Below are 21,280 nucleotides of genomic sequence, written 5' to 3'. Positions count from 1 at the left end.
CTGTGGCTCCCTCCCTTCGTCCCCAAACAGGGGTGGAGACATACCCGCCGCGGGAGAGTGGAAAGGGACAGCGGCCCGGATGAACCACGCCGCCGGCCCCCTCCGGGAAAAGAAGGCACCCTGCAGAGATCAGCCCTAGCCTGGCTCCTGCAAGGGACCGGCGCGCACCTCCGCAAGCAGGTGCCCTTGATGGGGTCCCCGGAGGACACGCCCAGGAAGGCTCGTCCGGGCGCTCGCCGTCTCCTTCGCCTCCTCCTCCCGTCTCGTCTTCCGATCTTCGCCGCCAGAACGCGCTGGCCCGGCCTCCTCCTGCTCAACTCTCGGTAGTTCCGGGGCGGTGGCTGGGCTCCCCCCCAACCACGGGTGCGGAGGAGGAAGGCGAGCGTCCCCGCCCCTGGGGAGGGCTAGGAAGTCCGGATCCCTCCAGTGCCGTCCAACACGCCGGGGCGCCCCCGGCCGGCGGCGCGCAGCCCATCACCGGATCCTCAGGCCCCCAGACGCCTCGCTTCCCGGCCCCTATCCGGCAAATGCCGTCGCGGCACCGGCTTCGTGTAAAAGTGGGGAAGCTTCTCCCCGGTTCCAGGGTGCCGCATTTCTGCACGTCGGGGGTGCGGGTGTTAAGGGTTGTCGTCGAAAGGGGAGCGGGGCTTGACAAAATCAAAAAGGTGGTGGCCATGATCCCAGCCTCCATCAGTGGTTAAGTGGCAACGATTCCTCTCCTCCCGGGCTTGGTGGTCCGGGATTTCTAAAAATCAGTATGGTTTGGGATGGGCGGTACCCAGAGCAAGGTGCTCCCTAACCGTTTGGTCTCTCCCTCTGAGCAGCAATCTGCCATCAGGATAAGGCTCTGCAGGCGGCAGAAGCCTCAGGGCAATAGTCCCCAAACCCACTGAGCAAGGCAATGCACCTTACCTTTGGGGTAGTCGCAGTGGTGTAGTGAGGGGGTGGGGAGGGATGGCCCTGGGCGCAACATCAGGGGGGCATGAACCAGACACACACCCCACAGAGACCCCTCTCACGCCCTGCTGGTGGGGGCAGTCGGCCAGCAGCTCTGGCAGAGAGAGGAGAGTAGGCAGCAACTGGACTGGGACGCATGAGTGTGCCCCTGCTGCAGCGGGCTCCCTCTGTGCTGTGCCATCTTCGGGGGCACACCCCACATGGCTGACCCAGGTGCTATTTAGATAAGTTTTACCACTGGGTAGCCAGCATGTTCACTCTCTTGTCTCAGCACCATCTACACTGGCTTGGTCACGTCCACAGAATGGAAGATAGCAGAATGCTCAAGGATGTGCTCTAGGGGAGCTGGCTAACCAGACCCATTGGCAGATCAACTCTTGTGTTACAAAGATGTCTGCAAACGTGGCATGAAGGCTGGCAACCCCAACCCCATGCTGCAGGCAACCGCAGCACCTGGAGACCATCAGTTAGGTTGTGCATCCATAGCAGTGACCAGAGGAGGAACGGCTGCTGGGAGGAGCACAGAGAAAAGAAACGCCATAGTGCATCTGCTGCAGCAGCTCAACCAGACGCCTTCATCTGCCCCAGCTGCAACCAAACATCTCTCCTGTATCAGTCTCTACAGCCACAGAAGGCACTGCAACCTTCCAGCAGTTTGACTCCAGAGACTGACAGATGCTACCAGAACCAGCATGGTGCCCTCAGGTGCTAATGGGTTTCACCTCTCATGAGCTCCAGAGAGCATGGCTGATGACCAGGTTTGATGGGAGGTGTAAACCAACATCTGGAGGGGCAAATATTAGCCACACCTCATTTATAGCCTAATTTGAGACTGGAGGAGACTATTTGAAAAAGAAACCAAAAGAGGCGGTTGCTGCTTCTTTTCCAAACGCTCACTGCAATGGAAACCCTTTTTTTAGCATTAACACTCTCTTTAAACTCTGCCTTGCAATACGATTCCCTCGCAGCATCAGCCAGGCTGCAGAGGACATGAAATGGCCTGTTCCAACATGCTGACAGGAGACAACTTTGGAAAGGTTTTGTTTATTCACTCAAAAAAAAAACTGTACAAATATTACAGGCAAGTCTCTTGCTGCAAAAAGTATAAAAATAATCTTTATATATGAATCAAAGTTCATTTCCACCCCCCTTCCCGTTGTACATTTTCTTTAGGTATCTTTTCCGGGACGTCATCTAAAGAGAAGGCAAGAAATTTATAGCAAAGGGAAGTGACGGTTCAGCTGCTAAACAGATCCCTCCCAAAGACACAAGAGAAGCCCGTGAGCCTATTGGGGAGGAAGAAATGTGACACAACTCTGGGCTTCCTAGAGCATCTGTGCAATGCAGGAACCACTCTGGAAACAGAGACATGCAGGCCAGGAAGGTGTCCTCCCAGGTGCCTAAGCACATGGGTAGCCCTCCAGATGTGGCTAGACTACAACTCCCAAAGCTCCCTGACCACTGACCATGTGGGCTGGGGCTGATGGGAGTTGCGAGTACAACATCTGGAGGACACCAAGTTGCCCATCCCTGCTAAACAGGACACCAGAGGCTTCTCTAAACACTAAGCATCTGGCGGCAGAGTATTAACAAGTTCCCACTCTGGAAAGGATGCCGAGGAATTGTAGGGCTGTATATTCCATACAGAGGGAAGTATCAGCGGCAACACTTACACCCTTGTGGCCACTCTTAGGAAGCAGCCAGGGCAGCCAGCTTAAACTAGCTCTTACTGGCCAAAAGCTACCACATGACAACACAAACATTCCCTGATTTAATATGGGCGGCTTAGTGGTGAGTGTGCTTAGGGCTGCAGGTCTAAATCCTACTGAAATCAAACTCTTCACCCAAGTAGCAGTTTTTTAAGGTTAGGGTGCAAGGCAGCACCACCTTCATATTCAGTGCCTGCGGCCAAGAACTGTGCAAAGGTTAAGGGCCAGGGAGTGTGAGTTAGTGGCTGGCATCTGGTAAAAGCACAACTGCAGACTGGAGAGCAACACTGCAGTTACAGGAAAGAGGTCGAGAAGTGCAAAGGAGTCATAGGAGGAAGTTCACCAACCCAGATCCTCACGGGTGCAGGTGGGGAGGTGAGCAATACTCAGTGTTGGAAGGTGGAGAAGATGTGTCACAGACTCCAGGAGAGTAGGTAAGCTGCATGGACGGGTATCCAAATGAAGCCAGCAATTTGGAAAGGGAAAGATGCAGCAGCTCGAATGCACTCAAAATAAGCCCACCTTCAGCAATGACTGAGGATACTGAAATAAATCACCCAGACCTGGCCCCTTCACTCAATCCAAGCCCCTCCATCTTAGGCTCTCACTATCGAGCTCAGGGCTTTGCATTGCAGGCAATCCCAGCCAAGCTTCCCCATCCCTAAACAACTCAGCTGTTGGGGAGGGGGCAATTTGTTTCTCCATTCTGACTCTTTGGAGGAAAAGTGACTGTGCAAAACTGGCACCTCTACACGGCTGAAGGAGAAGAACTGGACGTGTTTCGGATTGCAGGACACCTGGGTGATCGTCGCTCTCTCAAAGTGAAACAGAAGTGGCTGAAACTCGGGAAGAAGCTTCTGAGCACCTTCCATACATAAAATGGATCCAAGGCAGGGTTGGCGAGGTGCTGCTTCCCCCTCTCCCCCTCGTTCCTTGTGTCAGAGAAAGAAAAGGAAACTAGCATCTCTGAATACATAGAAACAAGCTATAAAGACAAGACGGCACGAGCCTTCCCTGCCCCTGTTGTTCAGCCCTCCTATTCTTTCCAGAAAGTGCCACCAGGAGTGTAGGGGAGCCAAGCCAGGCTTGCAGAACTGAGGAAGCTCTTCTGGTGTTCAGGAAGAATTGGCCGCAGGCCGCTGGGAAGGAGGCCTGAGATCTAGTGAAAGGACAGCCAAAAATAGAGCAAGAGGGAAACCAGGGGGCTGCCTTGTGCAACATAGAAAAGGAAGAAAAGAAGGCAGGAAAGGGAGCTGCTTCTTCTGCTGCTGCTTGGTCCGCAAGTTCATCCCTGTTGATCCAGTCAAGACCAGAGCAGCCAAGTGTGTCACTCAAGCACTATAGCAGAAAAGGAATCCAAAAAATACCAGGTTTTCCAAAGACTGGTTTGTTTGTTTTTTAAAAAAAAACACATATCCTAAAGTCCATCCATATGCCAGGAGTCAGAGGTTAAGGATAGGCACATCGAAAAGGTCGCACACCCCTTCGCTCTCATCCAGGTTGTAGATGTAGTCATGGTCACCAGGCGGTGGGGAGAGACGGAGCAAAGGAGCAAATACTGTTGAAGGGAAAGGAGTACAGTCAGGCTGTGTCCGGCTCACTGTGCCTGTATGCTGGCCCTTTGGCGATGAAAACCAGGGTAAGGCCCCTCCCACATGCTGCAACACCCGAGCCAAATGCCTCCCCACCCTACATGCTTTACCAAAAGTAGAATACCTTAGGAGACCCAAGGACAGATTGCCCATGTCAACTTGTACCTTGACCCTCAGGACTCACTATTAAACCCAATCTTGAAACATGGGACCCTGCTTTAACTTTAGAACCTATAAGCTCCTTTGCTCTTCTATGCCTCTTTTAGGGCACACAAATAAACTGCAGATATAATAATGCCACATTTACTCCTCTCTGAGGAAGTGTAGCTGCAGGGTGGGGAAAGAAGAGCAACTGGTGGGGTTAAGGGCACACAACAGGAAATGCTTAGTATCTTTAGTAAAGGTAAAGGGACCCCTGACCATTAGGTCCAGTCGCGGATGACTCTGGGGTTGCGGCGCTCATCTCGCTTTACTGGCCGAGGGAGCCGGTGTACAGCTTCTGGGTCCTGTGGCCAGCATGACTAAGACGTTTCTGGCGATCCAGAGCAGCGCACGGAAATGCTGTTTACCTTCCCGCCGGAGCGGTACCTATTTATCTACTTGCACTTTGACATGCTTTCAAACTGCTAGGTTGGCAAGAGCAGGGACCGAGCAACAGGAGCTCACCCCGTCGTGAGGATTCAAACCGCCGACCTTCCGATCAGCAAGCCCTAGGCTCTGCGGTTTAGACCACAGCGATACCCGTAGTATCTTTACCCATCTTCAAATCCCCGGATTTGAGGGGATGGAGGAACAACCATGGCAATTAAACTACTACAGAACCAACTTTTTTAAAAAAAGGGGGGGGCAGCAAAGATAAACATATCTTATGTTTTGTGGCGGGTGGAGGGGACAGTTAAAACAAAAAAGAAGAAGTGCAACTTTAGGTCACTTCTTGTGGATCCTAACCAGTTAGTCCAGATATGGAGAACCTTTGGCCCTCTAGATGTTGTTGTACTACAACTCCCATCAGCCCCAATAAGCATGGCCGAGTAACATCAGGAGTACAAGGGATCCAAATGATGTCCTGCTTGTAAATAAAGACCCACACCTGTGTTAGTTCAAGACTAGTTTGCATGCCTACTCAGTTGATTACAGTTCAACTGGACCAACTCAGTTTCCTATACCCTAACTTTATAGCCTTACCCAAACCCATCTCCACCCCAAAACTGGGAAATAGCAAAAGGCTTAATCCTTACCATCAGATGACATTAGTTCTTCGAGCAGCTCAGAATTCATGCATTCTGTGTGAAGAAAGAGTTGCATTACAACCACACACTCTGCTTTGAGTTTCCACAGTAGAATATTCTGTATCATTTCAAACAAAGGCTCAGGTATGTCAGTTTAGAATACACTCCCAAGATAAAGAAGCCAGCTGTGACTTTGATGGGTGTTAACTACCTGGATGTTAACTGTAAACAGAAACAGTCAGTTGCACACCCCAACTGTGTATTTATGATACAGTCAACACATGACTTTCCCCAAAGAATCCTGGGAACTGCAGTTTACCCCTTGTTGTTGTTCAGTCATTCAGTCGTGTCCAACTCTTTGTGACCCCATGGACCAGAACACGCCAGGCACGCCTATCCTTCACTGCCTCCCACAGTTTGGCCAAACTCATGTTAGTCGCTTCGAGAACACTGTCCAACCATCTCATCCTCTGTCGTCCCCTTCTCCTTGTGCCCCATCTTTCCCAACATCAGGGTCTTTTCTGGGGAGTCTTCTCTTCTCATTTACCCCTACAGATCTACAATTCCCATTATTCTTGGGGAAAGTGCTAGCGCACCCAGGAGAAGTGTTACATTCTAGATGACCCAAACAGAACAATGAGGCCTAGGGAACTGCTTATTAACAGATGCCAGCTTGCAATGCAGCAAGTAATACTGTACAAGATAAAGCGATAGCCACAGGCACCCTAGTTTCACAGCAAGGGCAGTGTCACCACCACAGCATGAATCTCCCTGAGCTAGCTGTTATTTCACATGTATCCAGCAGAGGGCCACCCTGCCATGATATTTGCTTTCTCCAAACCTGAGTATATTAAGGGCCTCTGAAAACATGGTAGAAAATGAGAGATCAAGCAGGTTCAAAGGTCCCTCACATTGCCCCAGAAAAGTGAAACAAATATGGTTCCGCTGAAGCAACGCACCTCTTGTTGGATCAAACATCTCCGAAAGCTCTTTGGGAAGTTCCGGTACTGAAAAACAGAAGAGACGGTCCTGGTTTCCATGTTGCTCCAATAATGTCCAAAGTGTGGTAACCTATAGGGTGCTCTCCCATGTTTGGTAGCCTCTGTTCACAATCAGAGTCCCACCACCGCCACCACTGACGCCTGCCATAATATTTGGTGGAAGTCCACTATTGCTAGACAGTTCTGCTATAGGTGGTTGTGAAACTTGATGGCATATCTACACTGTGGGCTTAAGGAGGGCTCAATTTGAAGCAGAGCTAAAGGGCTGCCTATGTGAATCCATCTGCTCATGCCTTAGGCTCATGATCTCCTGCAACACACACCACCATGAGGGGCTCAGACGCACCAGATCTTACATATCCAGAGTATGTTGCTACTTCCAAGCCAGGAACAATGGTTAATTTAAGCTATGGTTTTATTTGTACAAGCCAGGATCAGAAGCTAGGGCTTTAGCTTTGCTCATTTAAATAAACAATATTTTAAACCAGCCACAGTTTGTCCTTGCTGGATGCAGCAACTGCAAGTTTGCTTCAGTCAGAAAGCTGATGCTTCCCATTTGCCCTTCGCAACCACTCCAAAAGGCTACAGTTGAGCCTTGTCTGTGAACCAAGCCTCAAAGAACCATGGGAACTGTAGTTCTGAGTGTAGCTAGTAATGTCTGGAGACACTCATTCCCACACAACTAAAGATCCTAGGATTCCTTGTAGGAAGCCATGAACATGAAAAAAGTACAAAAACCAACATAAATATCCTGCCCACAACCCTGCCTACTGGTATTTTAGAAATCCTATTTCATTGCTCCCTCCACTACGGCATTACGTTGGGGTTTACTTTAATATGCACTGCATGCCCCCAAAGAGAGACTTGTGGTGATTGAAAGGTGAGGAGCTCCACCCACCTTGCCTTGCAAAAGTGGCCAGTGGCAGGTGGTGAGGCCAATCTGGCCTGCTGGCCACATCCAGTTCTCCATCCTTGTTGCACATGGCAAAGCAGATGCTTTGCTATTCAATAATAAAAACAGGCACACAAACATTGTTCCACAGCAGACTTTTAACCATAGTATGCCCTAGCAACCATTACAAAGCTGCTCCAGTTTCTGGAAAAAGAGGGACTCAGTGCCATGCCCATTTGGGAACACAGGAACCCCCAACCCAAAAGGCAGCAACCAAAGAACTCTCACTTTCTGTGGGGCTGGCTTGATTGGCTCAAAGGAGGTGGAGGGACTGGGCAGGATGGAGCTGCTGTCCAGCAAGGCCGAGGATTGGAGGGGCTGCGTGTCCAGCCCGGCAGGTGGGCTGGCTGGTGCTGTCGAGGGGTCAAGTGGGTCCAGCTCCCCACTGCTTCTCGATTCTGCCGTTGAGATGCCGCTATCTGCAAAGGTGTAAGACATAGATGGTGACAATTTGCAACATTTCATGGATTGCACACTGAATAGGACATGACACTCATCCAGCAAACTCCAGAGCAGTACAGCATTGCATTTATGGCCACAGGCATCCCCTAAGCCTTATAAATACGCCACAGAAAAGTTACTAGCCTTCATAGGTCATTGATTAGAACTTTTCTCCCCAACGTGCCATTTCCCACATGAAGGGATGAATTTTCATATATCCAAAAGCTTTCTGTTATGCCATCCGCCGTTCTCCAGACAGATGCACCACAGGCCAGATGCAACTTAGCCAACATGAACAGTATCACAATGGTGTAAGAATTAGAGACCCAGGGTGTAGATTTTTAAAACGTTCCAATATTAATTGTATTGAACCTTTGGCTAGCATGTATTAGACTTGATTCTCTGTGCTTGTATTTTATGACTCCCACACTGCATTCCTTTTCTATCTGACCCCGAAAGTGGCACAAATGGCCCTCCAGGATGTTATTCTAAATCTATCATGAGTTAGGACCAGAGTGTAAAATCAGCTATCCTTGACGCTTCCCGGGAGATAGGAGAAGCAAGGAAAGGGAGATAAAGGAAGGAATGTCAACAACCTGATGAAGGGCTGCTTGCCAGGAGAACATTGATAGAAATGCTACATTTGAGACCATATGGCCTGGGCACTCTTGGGGCACCCCAAGCTGATTGTGGGGGTCAAGATTGAGCCATGCGTGTTTTGCTTCTCATGACCTGTAACTTTTCCTGATGTACATAGAAGGATGTTTATGTTTTAAGAACGCTTAGATGTTTTATGACTCTTTTGTATCCTGTGTATAAAACCCTTGTTCTAATTCTCTTCGTGGCAGACTTCTTAACTGGTGGTTCCTTGACACTCCATATGTTTTGGGACTACAACTCCCATCATCCCTGACCACTGGTCCTGTTAGCTAGGGATGATGGGAGTCGTAGTTCCAAAACATCTGGAGTGCCAAGGTTCGCCATGACTGAGCTAGAACAACCACTTAAGTTGAGCTCTGTCTTACTGCTACAATAAATGCTGGGTTCCTAACTGGCGCTGGACTTGAATTACTTCCTTGGTTCCGTGTTTTATTTACTCTCGCCTAGCTGAGAACATGGTGGTGTAGAAGTAAATTCTTACCACAATACAACCTATTACACAACTTTTAAAGAAACAAACAAACAGCTATACTTTTTATTAAAACCAGACAACTAGGAAGATACAGCTTTCCCAAAGAGTCAACCTGTAAACTTTCATAGGTGCGAGGTTAGAATTTTAGACAAAACAAAAAACAAAAACAAGCCACTGCCTTAACAACTCAACACACATTCCAGGAGTGAGGAGTGGTAGACCACACTTTAATCCTTGAGAGAAAAGAGAGAACACACATACACACAAAGAAATGCACAAGGCAAAGCAAATATTTGTCTCAAGCAGACCTGCCACAGAAAAACCCTGCCCTTTCTGATGTACTTGCAACAGGCAGATTGTTAAACTGGTATGTAAGCCATATATGGGGACCTGTGGCCTTTCAGATGTTTTAGTAGTACTGTCGGGCCTACTGGCTGTGGCCGAGTCCAACAACTTCTCTTTCGGAGGGCCACAGGTTCCCCACCACTGATACATGGAGTGTGTTAGTACACGCACAATATCAAGTTTAAGGAAGGAAGGATGTGTAGAAGGGAAGCTTGGGAGTGTGTGGAGGGAAGGACTGATTTTCTCTCTCTCCCAACAATGGAATTGTAGAGAAAACAGCTGTCAATACTTGACTGGGTTTCTGAATGTATAAGAAGTGTTGTAGCTCCAGTTCTCCAGAATCAATTACGAGCCAGGCACCTAACATGAGGATGTTTGGTTGCTACTAAATATGGCTTTTTAAAAAGGAAATCTTACCCCAAGGTGTAAGCCAGTCGTTTACGGAAGATCAATTTTGTATTTGATGAAATAGTACTGTTGTTTTTAAGAGTCTGTATGATAGTTTTATCGTTTGAGTTTGCTGAATTGATTTTACTGTTCTCTGAGCTTGTGTTTCTGTGTTTCATTCTCAGTATACACCACTTTGATGGCGCCTATTTAATAATTTGTTTAATGAAATAAATACCTTAAGCTAGTGATGATCAATGAATGGATGTGTTATTGTTTTCCACATCTTAATTTGGGGTAAGAATATATAACTACATATATGAATGTGCTGTTTCAGAACTAGAAAAAAGGAACATGTGTTATTGGCTTACAATAATTGTATGTATTGAACACAGAGCCTAGGGCTTGCTGATCAGAAGGTCGGTGGTTCGAATCCCCGTGACGGGGTGAGCTCCCATTGCTCGGTGCCAGCTCCTGCCCACCTAGCAGTTTGAAAGCACGTCAAAGTGCAAGTAGATAAATAGGTACCACTCTGGCGGAAGGTAAACGAGTTTCCATGCGCTGCTCTGGTTCGCCAGAAGCGCTTTGTCATGCTGGCCACATGACCCGGAAGCTGTATGCGGCTCCCTCAGCCAGTAACACGAGATGAGCGCTGCAACCCGCACCAGAGTCGGACACAACTGGACCTAATGGTCAGGGGTCCCTTTACCTTTACCTTTATAATTTTCAAACATGATGGGAAAAGCTGGTACAGTCCACTGGTAAAATATTATTCCAGTTTGAGATCCAAGTATTTTGCAGCTGACTGGCTATACTGCTTTCCTAGAGTTCAAACTAATTTACACTAAAGCAAATAAACTAAAAGCCAAACAATTATAAAATCATAAGGAGGCTACACATATGACAGAAAAGACTCAGAAAATTGAATTCTCCCTTAAGGTTTGATGATATAGGAAGGTTTTACAGCATGTGTGGTGAACCTGCGGCCCTCCAAATGTTGCTGAACTCCAGCTCCCATCAGCCCATGGTTTAGGGAAGATGAGAGTTGCAGCCTGGCAATATCTGGAGGGCTACAGGATCCCCAGTCCAGTTTGGGTGCTGTTTTGAAAAGGGACAGTGACGTTGGAGGCTTCCTAACCTTGCAGGCCAGGTTCCAAAGCTCTCAGGTGACTGCTGAAGAAGGCAGGCCTCTGGCCATCCCTGCCCACGCCTTTCATCTGGAAGAGGCTGACAGCAAGGCCATATTCGAGAGGTTACCAAGAAGGGAAATCTCCTCTGCTACTCACCTGTGGCGCTGGCTGCTTTCTGCACAGCAGAGACCTGGTCCTGTGTGCTGTTGGGAACGGGCGCAGAAGGGTGGGTACCACTGGGAAGAGATGCTTCTTGGAAGTGGGCAACAGGTGGTCTCTGTGCCTTAGAGAGTGTGACTGGCTGACACTGAATGAGGTCTTCCGGGGGAGGGACAGGTAGTACCACTGGAGGAGCTCCAGGCATCTTTATTTACAAGCAGGACATCAATTGGACCGCTTGTACTTTTCAGGTGGATCTGGTATTTCTTCTGACCATTTAAGCCCTAAAGAAAGGGAGAAGATTGCAACAAGGTAAGGCACCCAAGCCAGCCCAGTGATGCATCTATGTGTGTAAATGACTGTGTGCAATGTAGTGTTTGGGCTTGCCGATCAGAAGGTTGGCGGTTCGAATCCCCGAGATGGGGTGAGCTCCCATTGCTCGGTCCCTGCTCCTGTCAACCTAGCAGTTCGAAAGCACAAAGTGCAAGTAAATAGGTATCGCTCCAGCAGGAAGGTAAACGGCATTTCCCGCGCTGCTCTGGTTCACCAGAAGTGGCTTAGTCATGCTGGCCACATGACCCGGAAGCTGTGCGCCGGATCCCTGGCCAGTAAAGCGAGAGGAGCGCTGCAACCCCAGAGTCATCTGCGACTGGACCTAATGCTCAGGGGTCCCTTTACCTTTAAGGCACCCAAGCCAGCAGTGATGTGTAAGGACTGTATCCAATATAGCATTAAGTTAGTTACTTAGAATCGTAGAACTGTAGGTGGAAGGGACTCCAGGGGTCATCTAGTTCAACCCCCTGCAACGCAGGAATCTCAACAATCTTAGCGGGATTTGTTCACTGGCAAAATGTTTTGTGCCAGATGTTGTTGCACAAGAAAATGCGAATGAAAGCTCTTCACAACTTGCAGCCCGCATCAACCTGCAATGTGAGATGCTGACTATTCCAAGGCCACCAGCTCCTTGGGGTTTCAGCCACAGGTTTTTCCCTGCCCAACCACATTTTAACTGGAGTGCTCAAGATTAAACCTGGGACCATCTGCAGGCAAAACATGAGCTGTGGTGGCACCAACAGAAGCCCAACAACACCAGGAGGGCCAAAGGCTAGCGATCCCTCATATAAGCTTCCATCTTTGCCTCCTTGCAGCCAGGGACCATTCCTTTGTTACCCACATGTGCCACCTACCTCAGGAACAGGAACCTCTAACTGAGTACCCGATGGGGCTCGGATGGCTAGCAGTGTGTCACCTGGAACAAGAGAGCAAACACAGCATTTACTAATCTGATCTAAGTGCAGAATGGAGCAGCGGGCCACTGCAAGCCAAGACGCACTCTCTTTCTCCCTTTTTCACCTCTTCCCTCAAGTGATGGGAGACCTGTGGCTCTCCAGTGTTGCTAGATGCCAACTCCCATCAGCCTCACAAGGTTGGCCAATGGTCAGGGATGATGGGAGTCATAGTTCAGCCACATCTGCAGGGACAACACTTCTCCATCCATGCTTTACCTGATCTGCAAACCTTTAACGCGGCCAGTAACATTGACAGGAAAAAAAGACATCTCCCAGACTTGCTACAGTTCTCTGATACAGAGGAGCAGTGAAATAGTGTGTTTGTGTGTGTGTGTGCGTGCGTGTCCGTGTTTTAAAGGCTGCTTGTATTTTTTCAGAGCAAGGGCCATTTCATCACATATTTATCTGGCTAATGCTAGAAGACCTAAGTGACTAAAGCAAAGTGATGGCAAAACAGAGTATACTTGAAGGGAATCCAGCCTGGGTAGTCAGAAAGGCCTACTGCACTTTCTGAGAGCTGTGAAGAATTGGAAGGTTTGCCTAATTCTCTAAGAAAAACAGGTTCTAAACTCTGGAACTCTTGCCAGCTCAGTTCATTTGTTCCTAGAGCAAGTAGGGGTCCTCAACGTTGCTGTGCTCCCCCACCCACCAGCACAGTCAATGATCAGAGATGATCGGTGTTGTAGCTTAATAACACTGGAGAGCACCATGCCATGGAAAAGGTGCAGCATACAGGAGAGCAATCTAGCTAGGATACACCACCACATCCTCACCTGGAAAGCATTTGCAGAGGTCCTCGTCAGTCACATAGGCTAGCGTTCCTGAAGTTAAGGGGAAAAAACAGCTGCATCCAGAAACGACGAGATCATTGGACAAAGGAACACTTAAAGACGTTTAGGGGAATTGCAAGAAACAAGTGAACAACAGATCTAGTTATCAGTTGGTGCTGCAGAACACGCTGGTCAGAATGCGTCCTATGTGCCCCACCTTCTGGGTGCATCTCTACAAAAGCAGCAGCAGAGGAGGACATTTAGATCGACACATTTTCTTATGAAGCTAACACTTTTAAGCTCCACCCACCCATCTGTACTATAAAGTAGTTTCACACAACAATGAATAGTTATGGCTTTCCCCCAAAGGATCCTGGGAACTGTAGTTTGTTAAGGGTGCTTAGAACTGCAAGGAAACCCCTATTCCCCTCACACAGTTACAGTTCCCAGAGGGGAAGAGGGACTGACTGCTAAACCACTCTGGAAATTATAGCTCTGTAGGGAGTCTCAGCACCCTTTACAAAAACATCCAGATTCTTTTGGAAAACCCATGACTGTTAGAAGGGGTATGAAACTGCTTTAAATGTGTAGTGCAGGTAGAGCCTTAGCAGAGTCTTGTGGCAGCTTAAAGACTTAACAAATGAACTGTGGCACATGAGCATTTGTGGACCACAGTCTACTTCATGAAGTGGACTTCATGAAAGCTTATGACACAATAAGTTTCAAGGAGCCACAAAGATTCTGTTGCTTTTGCAGCTGTAGAACAAAAAAACCACTCCCAAGAAAGGGATATGACAGATTAAAGAAAAGTGACATGAACACGATGATGGCAGGGGAGTAGGGATGGATGAATGATGTGGAGAGAAATTTTTCCATTTTCTCAAAAAGAGATCTGGGATAAGGCAGCTGAGTTGGTGGTGCTGTTTTGGTATTCTTAGCATCTCATCCAGGGACAGATAGATGTGCGCACACACACACTCACCAATGTCTCGCTGGCCAATGCTGTGGACCTGACCAGTGACCCAGCAAGAAGAAAATTTCTGTATCCTGGACAGGGTGGCGAGGGATTTGAAATTTAAGAGTTGTGCCACACGACAGGATTGGTGTCACTGCCTTCAAGCGCTGGAAAGCAATTTTCCTTCCGCCATCTAGAAGGATCGTCTTGGAACGAGCATTGGAAACTCAAAGTGAAAGGGGGAAGGGGAAGGAGGAAAAAGGGCTACGGTGCACTCAAAAGGATATCGGCTGTTTTGTACATCGTCCGTCACATTTTTGATGCTTTGCTGCACCCACATCTTCTGCTGCTCCAGCTCCCGCTCCCGCTGCTCCAGGTCCTCAATCTCTGCCTTCAGCTCTATCAGCTTGTGGGCAATTTCGCGGGTGTTGCAGCCAGGACCTACTCCTCTGGAAGGAAGGAGAATTGGAAGCAAGAAAAATGAGAGGCAACCTCTTGCAGAGCTTCCCAAGAGGGCATGAGCTATCAGAGACACAGCCATCGCAACTGCAAAATACCTCCCCAAACCCACAGGACTGTTCTGTCACGTTGAGCACAAACTATTCCTCCCTTTGTTTCCAAGCCCAAAGCTTCCAGAGCCTTTTAGATATTATGTCACTATCCAGTATGGTGCAGTGGTTAGTGTGCAGGACTAGGATCTGTGAGACCAGGGTTCAAATCGCCACCTGGCCATGAATCTCACTGTGTGACTTGCCAGTCGCTGCCTCTCAGCCTAACCAACCTCACAGGGTTGTTGTGGGGATTAAATGAAGAATGGGGAGAAAACCTGTGCACCATCTTGAGCTCTTGGAGAAAAAGGTGGGCTATAAATGCAAAATAATAAAAATGAAATTCAAAGATCTCCTCCCACCAACACAGTTCCCTTGGAAGAGAGTTCCTCCAAACTTCAGTCTTGCTTTTAGTCCCAAATAGTATATCATGTCATTAGGTTTTAGGCGAGGTACATTTTTCATAAGATTGAACTTAAATGCTATACTGCCAACATCAAGGGGAAAAAATATCATGGCAGCAAACAGCATAAAATAAATTTATATTTGAAAACAATTCTAAAACACATCCCAAATTAGTATATCGTTAATACATCAAACATAACTGGATCACTGCTCAGGAAAACGAGTGCAAACAGACTGAGTTTAAGCAGGCACCTAAATCCCAATACTGTGGGTGCTGCAACTCCCCTTACAACTCAATTTCATAATGCTATTTCCTGCTATTTGTGGCCACTCAGCAACAGGAGTACAGCATGACCATTGGTGAAGCTTATTCAAAACTGCCTTAAATGCTGCACTCAGGACAGTCAACTATTCAAATGCAAGCTGTGACTGTGCCACACTCCTCAAATGCAACTGCCCCCCCATGCATCACTGAGAACAGAGCCTAGTTTCAGGATCACCAATCCTTGCTCCAATTCACGGGCACTTACTTCCACTGTATGCTGTTCTTGGACTTCTTCTCAATCAGCCCTATGCCCTCAAGGACATTTGTGATGTCATAAATGCGCCGCTTCTGCCGCACTGCCAAGGTATCTGCTGCCTGTGTAGGAAACCCAAAACATGATCATGCCCTGCTCACAAAGGCCTGAGCCACTCAGAGAATAGCAAGAAGCTGACAAAACAAAAAAACAAAAAACACCTCCAGCCACTTTGCCAAATATACATAGGAACATGCCTGGACTCAGTTTTTTTCTGTCTTGGGTTTGGGAGAGGAACCATCAATTAAATCTCTTTGCCTCCCACATGTTCCATTTCAGGGGGTTAGTTTATAAACAAAACAGAAGTTCAGCATGAGATGTTGCAACGCATCTGCCATCCTGGGGTTCCTTCCATGTGGCCCCAAAGAGTGCCTGATGTCATGGCAGATGAGGGTACAAATTCCACCTTTCATGGTAGAAAAGCGTAAGTGTGTGGCACTGCTTTCTCTGCTACACTGCCACACACAGAGCAACATGGTGTAGTGGCTGGAGAACTGGGTGAGGAATTCAAATCTGCACTCAGCCATAAAGCCTTGCTTGGACCATCACTCTCTCAGCTTAATCCTATCTAGCCAGTTATTGTGAATGGGAGATGGGAGAGGGAAACATGTAAATTGTCTTGGGCTCCCTGCAGGAAGAACAGGATAATGTAATATCAACATCATAATGATAATAAACATTGCAAACCCAAAATCTGTAACATATAAAGTATGATTTCCTATTTATTACATGAAAGGGTCTATATATCTGTTGTTCAGAACATCCATGAACAGTGATGTGGATTATCAGTACCAAGTGAAAGAACCAAACTCTCTCTATGTCCTGTTTAGGCAGTATCGCTGCAGGGCAGCTGGATTGTATTCTGTGACTTTTCTGGATCCTCAGATTCCCCAAATGTATAGCATGCATAAACAGGTGATACCTGGAAGCATTTCCAGCAGTAAGATGCAATAGAGAGAAAAATTAAAAAATCCCCCGTATCATTGTTGCATAAAATGCAACAATAGTCATATTGCTCCCAAGCCGTAACACTCTACAGCTAACTTTAACCTCTCCCTGATGGGTTAACAAAGATTTTGTAGATACCAAGATGCCCTTTTCTCAAGGTAAAGGTGAAAAGGTAGGTAGATTAGAGAGCTTACTATTAGAAAGCAGGTTCTAGAGAAATTAAGAGGACTCGTAACTTCACCCAGATATAAAAATATTCAGATGTCTTTCAGTCACATGATGCTGGGAGCACAAATGGATCAAAGGGAGTTGTGTAAGAGCAGCTTAAGCTATGTGTCCACGTAACCTGGTATTGTCTGCTCTCATTGGCAGCAGCTCACATTACCTGCCGTTAGATTTTATTTTAATCTTCAAATGCCAGCGATTGAACTCTGAACCTTCTGCACACAAAACATGTGCTCTACCACTGAGCTATGGTCAGCAACTTGCAGCACAGTTCATGTTTGTAAGTTCATATATAAGTGCAACTTTGACATTCACAAGAACAGTATGACTACTACATAAGAAAACCCTGCTGGGTATGACCAAAAGCCCACCTAGCCCAGCATCCTGTTCCTATAGCAGCCAGCCAGATGGTCATAGGAAGCCTGCAAGGAGGCCATAAGTGCAATAACACTCTATTCCTCAGCAACTGGTACCGGTAATCAGAGAGATACAATTCTTCAATATTGGAGGTAGTACACATCCATCATGATGCAGATATACACCAGAGGGCAGATATAATCATTAACACCTTCCTTGTGAACTTCCCCAGGGTATTCATCTTGCTTAACCATCTGGATTACAGGTCTAGCTAAATCTTCCCATACCTTCTGCAGCAGACCTTAAAGCCACTGTACTTCAAGAAGTTGGGAAGGATGACTCTGGCATGAAGTTGCCAAATTAGATTTCACTGCTAGGGAACTTGGCCTCAATAAACAACCATCTGAAGAGAAAGCCACTGTCCCCTTTCAGTGTTTACCGAGACTATCGATTTAGCTATGCCTATTCATCACAAATAACTTCTAGCTAAGAGTGGGTTACAAGGATGCTTCTTGTACCTGATTTGTTGATCAGAGCCTGTTTTCACTTGTGTTGTGCATATTGTAACACTTACCACAATCTCTTCCATTTGTCAACTTCAAAGAAACATTGTTTTCCCCTCACTCAGGGTATGCATCTCCACCCATTTACCTGACTATTTCATAGTTCTAATAGACCCCGACCCAGAAAAGCTTCTGACACAGTAAATAAGCCTTTAAAGTGCTAAAGGACTTATGCCGCTGCTAACATACTCTGCATGAAAAATAAGTCAGGTTGAATCCTTAGCATCTCTAAGTAGGGATAGGAAAGGGACAGGATTGTACACAAGTTCTACTCAGAGTAGACCCACTGAAATTAATGGATCTCTATTAATAATGCCCATTAATTTCAACGGATCTACTCTGAGTGGTGCTAAACTGTATACAACCCTCTGATCTTAAACCCTGGCAAGTTTTTGCCAGTAATTTAAAGTTTAGATAATATTGAGCTGGGGGAACAAGGCAGCTTCTTATGTCTGCTCCTCTGGAGTTAGCAAAATACAAGAGCTGCCTTGATGAAAAGTCTCAAGCTGCAACCCTCCTTGCACTTCCGTAGGAGTAAGCACCACCTGAACAGAGGGGGGTTTGCTTTGGTGCAAAGATACACAGACCTATGCTGTCAAAGCCATCATCAATCACCTTAGACAGGGCTCCAGCAGGCTCCTTCACCACTGCTGTTCCCTTCCAACCAAAGGCCCTTAGAATGGCCATGCAGCTGACTGGCCTAGTTCACATAAGAAGCCACATCTTGATGTCAGTAACACTAATGCTTTTTTGTTTTTGTTTTTTTTAAACAGTTTGTGGTTCATAGCATTAAAGCTTCTTCCTGCTCACTTTTCTACTCTAGATTTCCCATGTTTGGTCCTAAACTGTTTTGAACTGCAGAGGCATCTGCCCGTTTCCCCATCAGCCTGCACTGCAGTGGAACCAAAAGCAGATTTCAGTTAAGGTTAAGCACTTCAGGCAAGCTTGCAAACACCTGCAGTCCCTTTCACACAGAAGCTACTGTTGCGGTAAAGCAGAAGCCCCTGCAACCACTGGAGTTCTGCACTGGCAACAAACTGGTAACACCTGTGACTAAATTATACTGTACATATGCAACCAGCTCAGTGTAACACCCCCACCCGCAGAGATCCCTTCATGCACTCCTGCAGTCCATACCCAACATGCAAACTCAGCATTATCTCCCCATCTGGCGGATGCTGCACCTTAACGGCCATGCTTCCTTGATATGAGGTGAGGGAGGTCAGAGGAAGAGCTAGCAAACAGGTGGGGAAGCAGTTTGCCCCCAGAGTTTGCTCATTGGTCTGAGGACAGAGAAAGAGAAAAGCCTGATTCAATGCAGAATTTATTAACTGGGATTTTTCCTAACACACACACACACACACAAACCCTGCATGGGAAGATGGAACGGAATCAAGAGATCCCAAACGTGGACACACAGCAACAGACCAAAGCTCCAGACAAAAGGAGATGGTCGGATCAGATACCTAATTGGGCCCGATCCTTACGTTCCGTGAGCCAGATCCGGCCCCAAGAGGCAAATCCAGCAACCGCCACTCCACGCTGCACTCCACGCTGTCTATACCACCGGGTGGGCAGAAAGCAATTGGATCTATCGCTAAGGGTTTCTTAACTGTTTAACAGCAGCAACACAACACCCCCCCAAAAAAAAACCACTCGAATGGGGCTGTTGTTGAAATGAAGAAAGCTAACCTTAGCGTGAAAGGGCTGTGATAACAATACCGTTGTGGTACAGGGAACCCAGATCCTGGCACCTTGTTCTTACTAGTTGAGTGACACGTACGTGTGTGTGTGTGTGTGTGTGTTCAGCTGGCTCTGGCTGGTGAAGGGGGGGGGCTTTTGGGGGGAGGGGAACAAAGTAGATCCAAGAAGCCCTAAGTCTGCCCAGCCTTCCTCTGCTGGGGCCGGAGCGCTCCTTGCCCTGAGGGGGGCCAGCCATAGCCCACCCCCAGCCATGCTGAGGAAGCAGGACACACACACCCCGGGCCACCCCGTTTCCCCCGCTCTCCTCTCTCCTCCTCCTCCTCACCAGCTTGAGGTCGAGCACGCCGTCCTTGGCCTCCTGCAGCAGAGACACGAACTTGGTCGTAAGCAGCCCCAGGCTCTTCTCGTGCCGGCTCGGGGCGCCCCCCGGTGGCTGCGCCGCGGACTCCGCCATCCACGTCCGGCTCAGGCCCTCCGCCGCCGAGGCCGGTGCAGATCCCGGGTCTCCGGTACGGCCCCCGCGCGCTGACCCCTCTGCCGCTTCCGGCCGCCGCAGGGCATGACGGGAGGAGGGAGGCGGAGGGAAGGCTCCATCTTGGGAGAGAGGGCGGAGCGCCGCCACGCTCCCTCCCGCCTCCTTCTGCTCGGCTCCGCCCACCACCACTACCGCCGGATTCCGCTCTCGTGCCGTTGTAGCGACCCCTGCTGGACAGTGGCGTGTAAACACTTGTGGCGCCTTGAGGATTCCAAAGGTTTGCGCCTGTGGGTTGTTCGAAAAATGAACGTTCCCCACCTCAGTTGTCTTCTTGTCCATAAGAGCAGAATATAGCTGTGTCGGATGGGCTTGTTATGATCTCCTCTTTATGAGTGGTGGACTTCTGTTGCCAAGTGGTTAAATCAGTGCACGCTCAATAATGCAACATTTTGTTGCGGGTTCCACTTGTAGGCTGCCGAGATGTAAATAGCAAACCACAGTAGTTTGCTACTACAGGGCAGAAACTTTTTTTATTTAAGACAAATCTTTTGCAGAACTGAAAGAAATCACATGACTAGAAACATCCAATTAGGGACTTGTGTTTAATCCTTAATTTTCAGGAGCCAAATCCATACAACACCTTTCACGCGGGAGCCACTGCCCCATACTGACTTTCAGCTTCTGGTTTTGGATTCCTGTTCACTGATGGCCTAAGCTTGAAACAAGTCACTCCTTTCCTATTTGCAAAGTGTAAACGGTGATGACCTGTCTCAGGGCAGTTGGATGAGAACAAACGAAATAAGAATTATGCACAAAGCATTATTCCATTATAGTCAACTTTGTCCCCAAAAGATCTATAAAGTACAGCAATAACTTACAAATCTAGGACCTTACTGCCATAATGCACTTATGACACCCCCCCTATTCCAAAGTCTCTTGCTTTTCACCTATCTCAACATCTGTATATATGTCCTTCTCGTCTCTCTTAGCCCTTGTTGTGTGTCCCAGTTATCACTGTCCTCAGGCACAAACTGTTTCCTGCTGATTTGATAATCTATGGTTGCAACTGGTTGGATGGATGGGTTATCTACCAGATAGCACTTGCATTGAAATACGTCTTTGGCATGTAGATCACAGCTGAATGGGTGGGTGTAGCAACCCACTTTAGAAATATCTGGTCTTGCAGTGCAAGGGTGGGAGGTGGCTTTCTTAACAGCCCTGAGATTCCCTGTAAATTATGCCAGGCCAGCACATTATGCACACCCAGTGGAAACCATACTAATAGGCTGTCAGGCTTAAGTTTCCTCAATGTTATTTAACTCTAACTGAGCTCAGCTACACCAGTGTAAGTCCGAATGCAAGTTCAGCTAGGAATGCGCTGGCATAGTTGGCTCATCCCAGCTCACCCGGGCTCAGCAGGGGCTGCTGG

The 21,280-nt window shown here is 47.9% G+C and overlaps 1 protein-coding gene across 1 annotated transcript; it reads right to left on the bottom strand.

Annotated features, from left to right (window-relative positions):
• Positions 1-4,123: 4,123 nt before the first annotated feature.
• On the bottom strand, positions 4,124-19,937 carry E2F4 (E2F transcription factor 4). The gene is given in 11 exon segments (XM_033157122.1): positions 4,124-4,224; positions 5,497-5,541; positions 6,447-6,494; positions 7,669-7,859; positions 11,032-11,234; positions 11,236-11,318; positions 12,222-12,283; positions 13,097-13,140; positions 14,336-14,497; positions 15,532-15,641; positions 19,702-19,937. Coding segments are annotated over 10 exon segments (1,041 nt in total). The 5' UTR covers positions 19,831-19,937; the 3' UTR covers positions 4,124-4,224; positions 5,497-5,532.
• Positions 19,938-21,280: the final 1,343 nt, after the last annotated feature.

Source organism: Lacerta agilis, chromosome 8 (assembly GCF_009819535.1).
Source record: "Lacerta agilis isolate rLacAgi1 chromosome 8, rLacAgi1.pri, whole genome shotgun sequence".
Lineage (NCBI taxonomy): Eukaryota > Metazoa > Chordata > Lepidosauria > Squamata > Lacertidae > Lacerta > Lacerta agilis.
The sequence above is the reverse complement of the archived record's forward strand: the minus strand, read 5'-3'. Positions and strand labels throughout refer to the sequence as shown.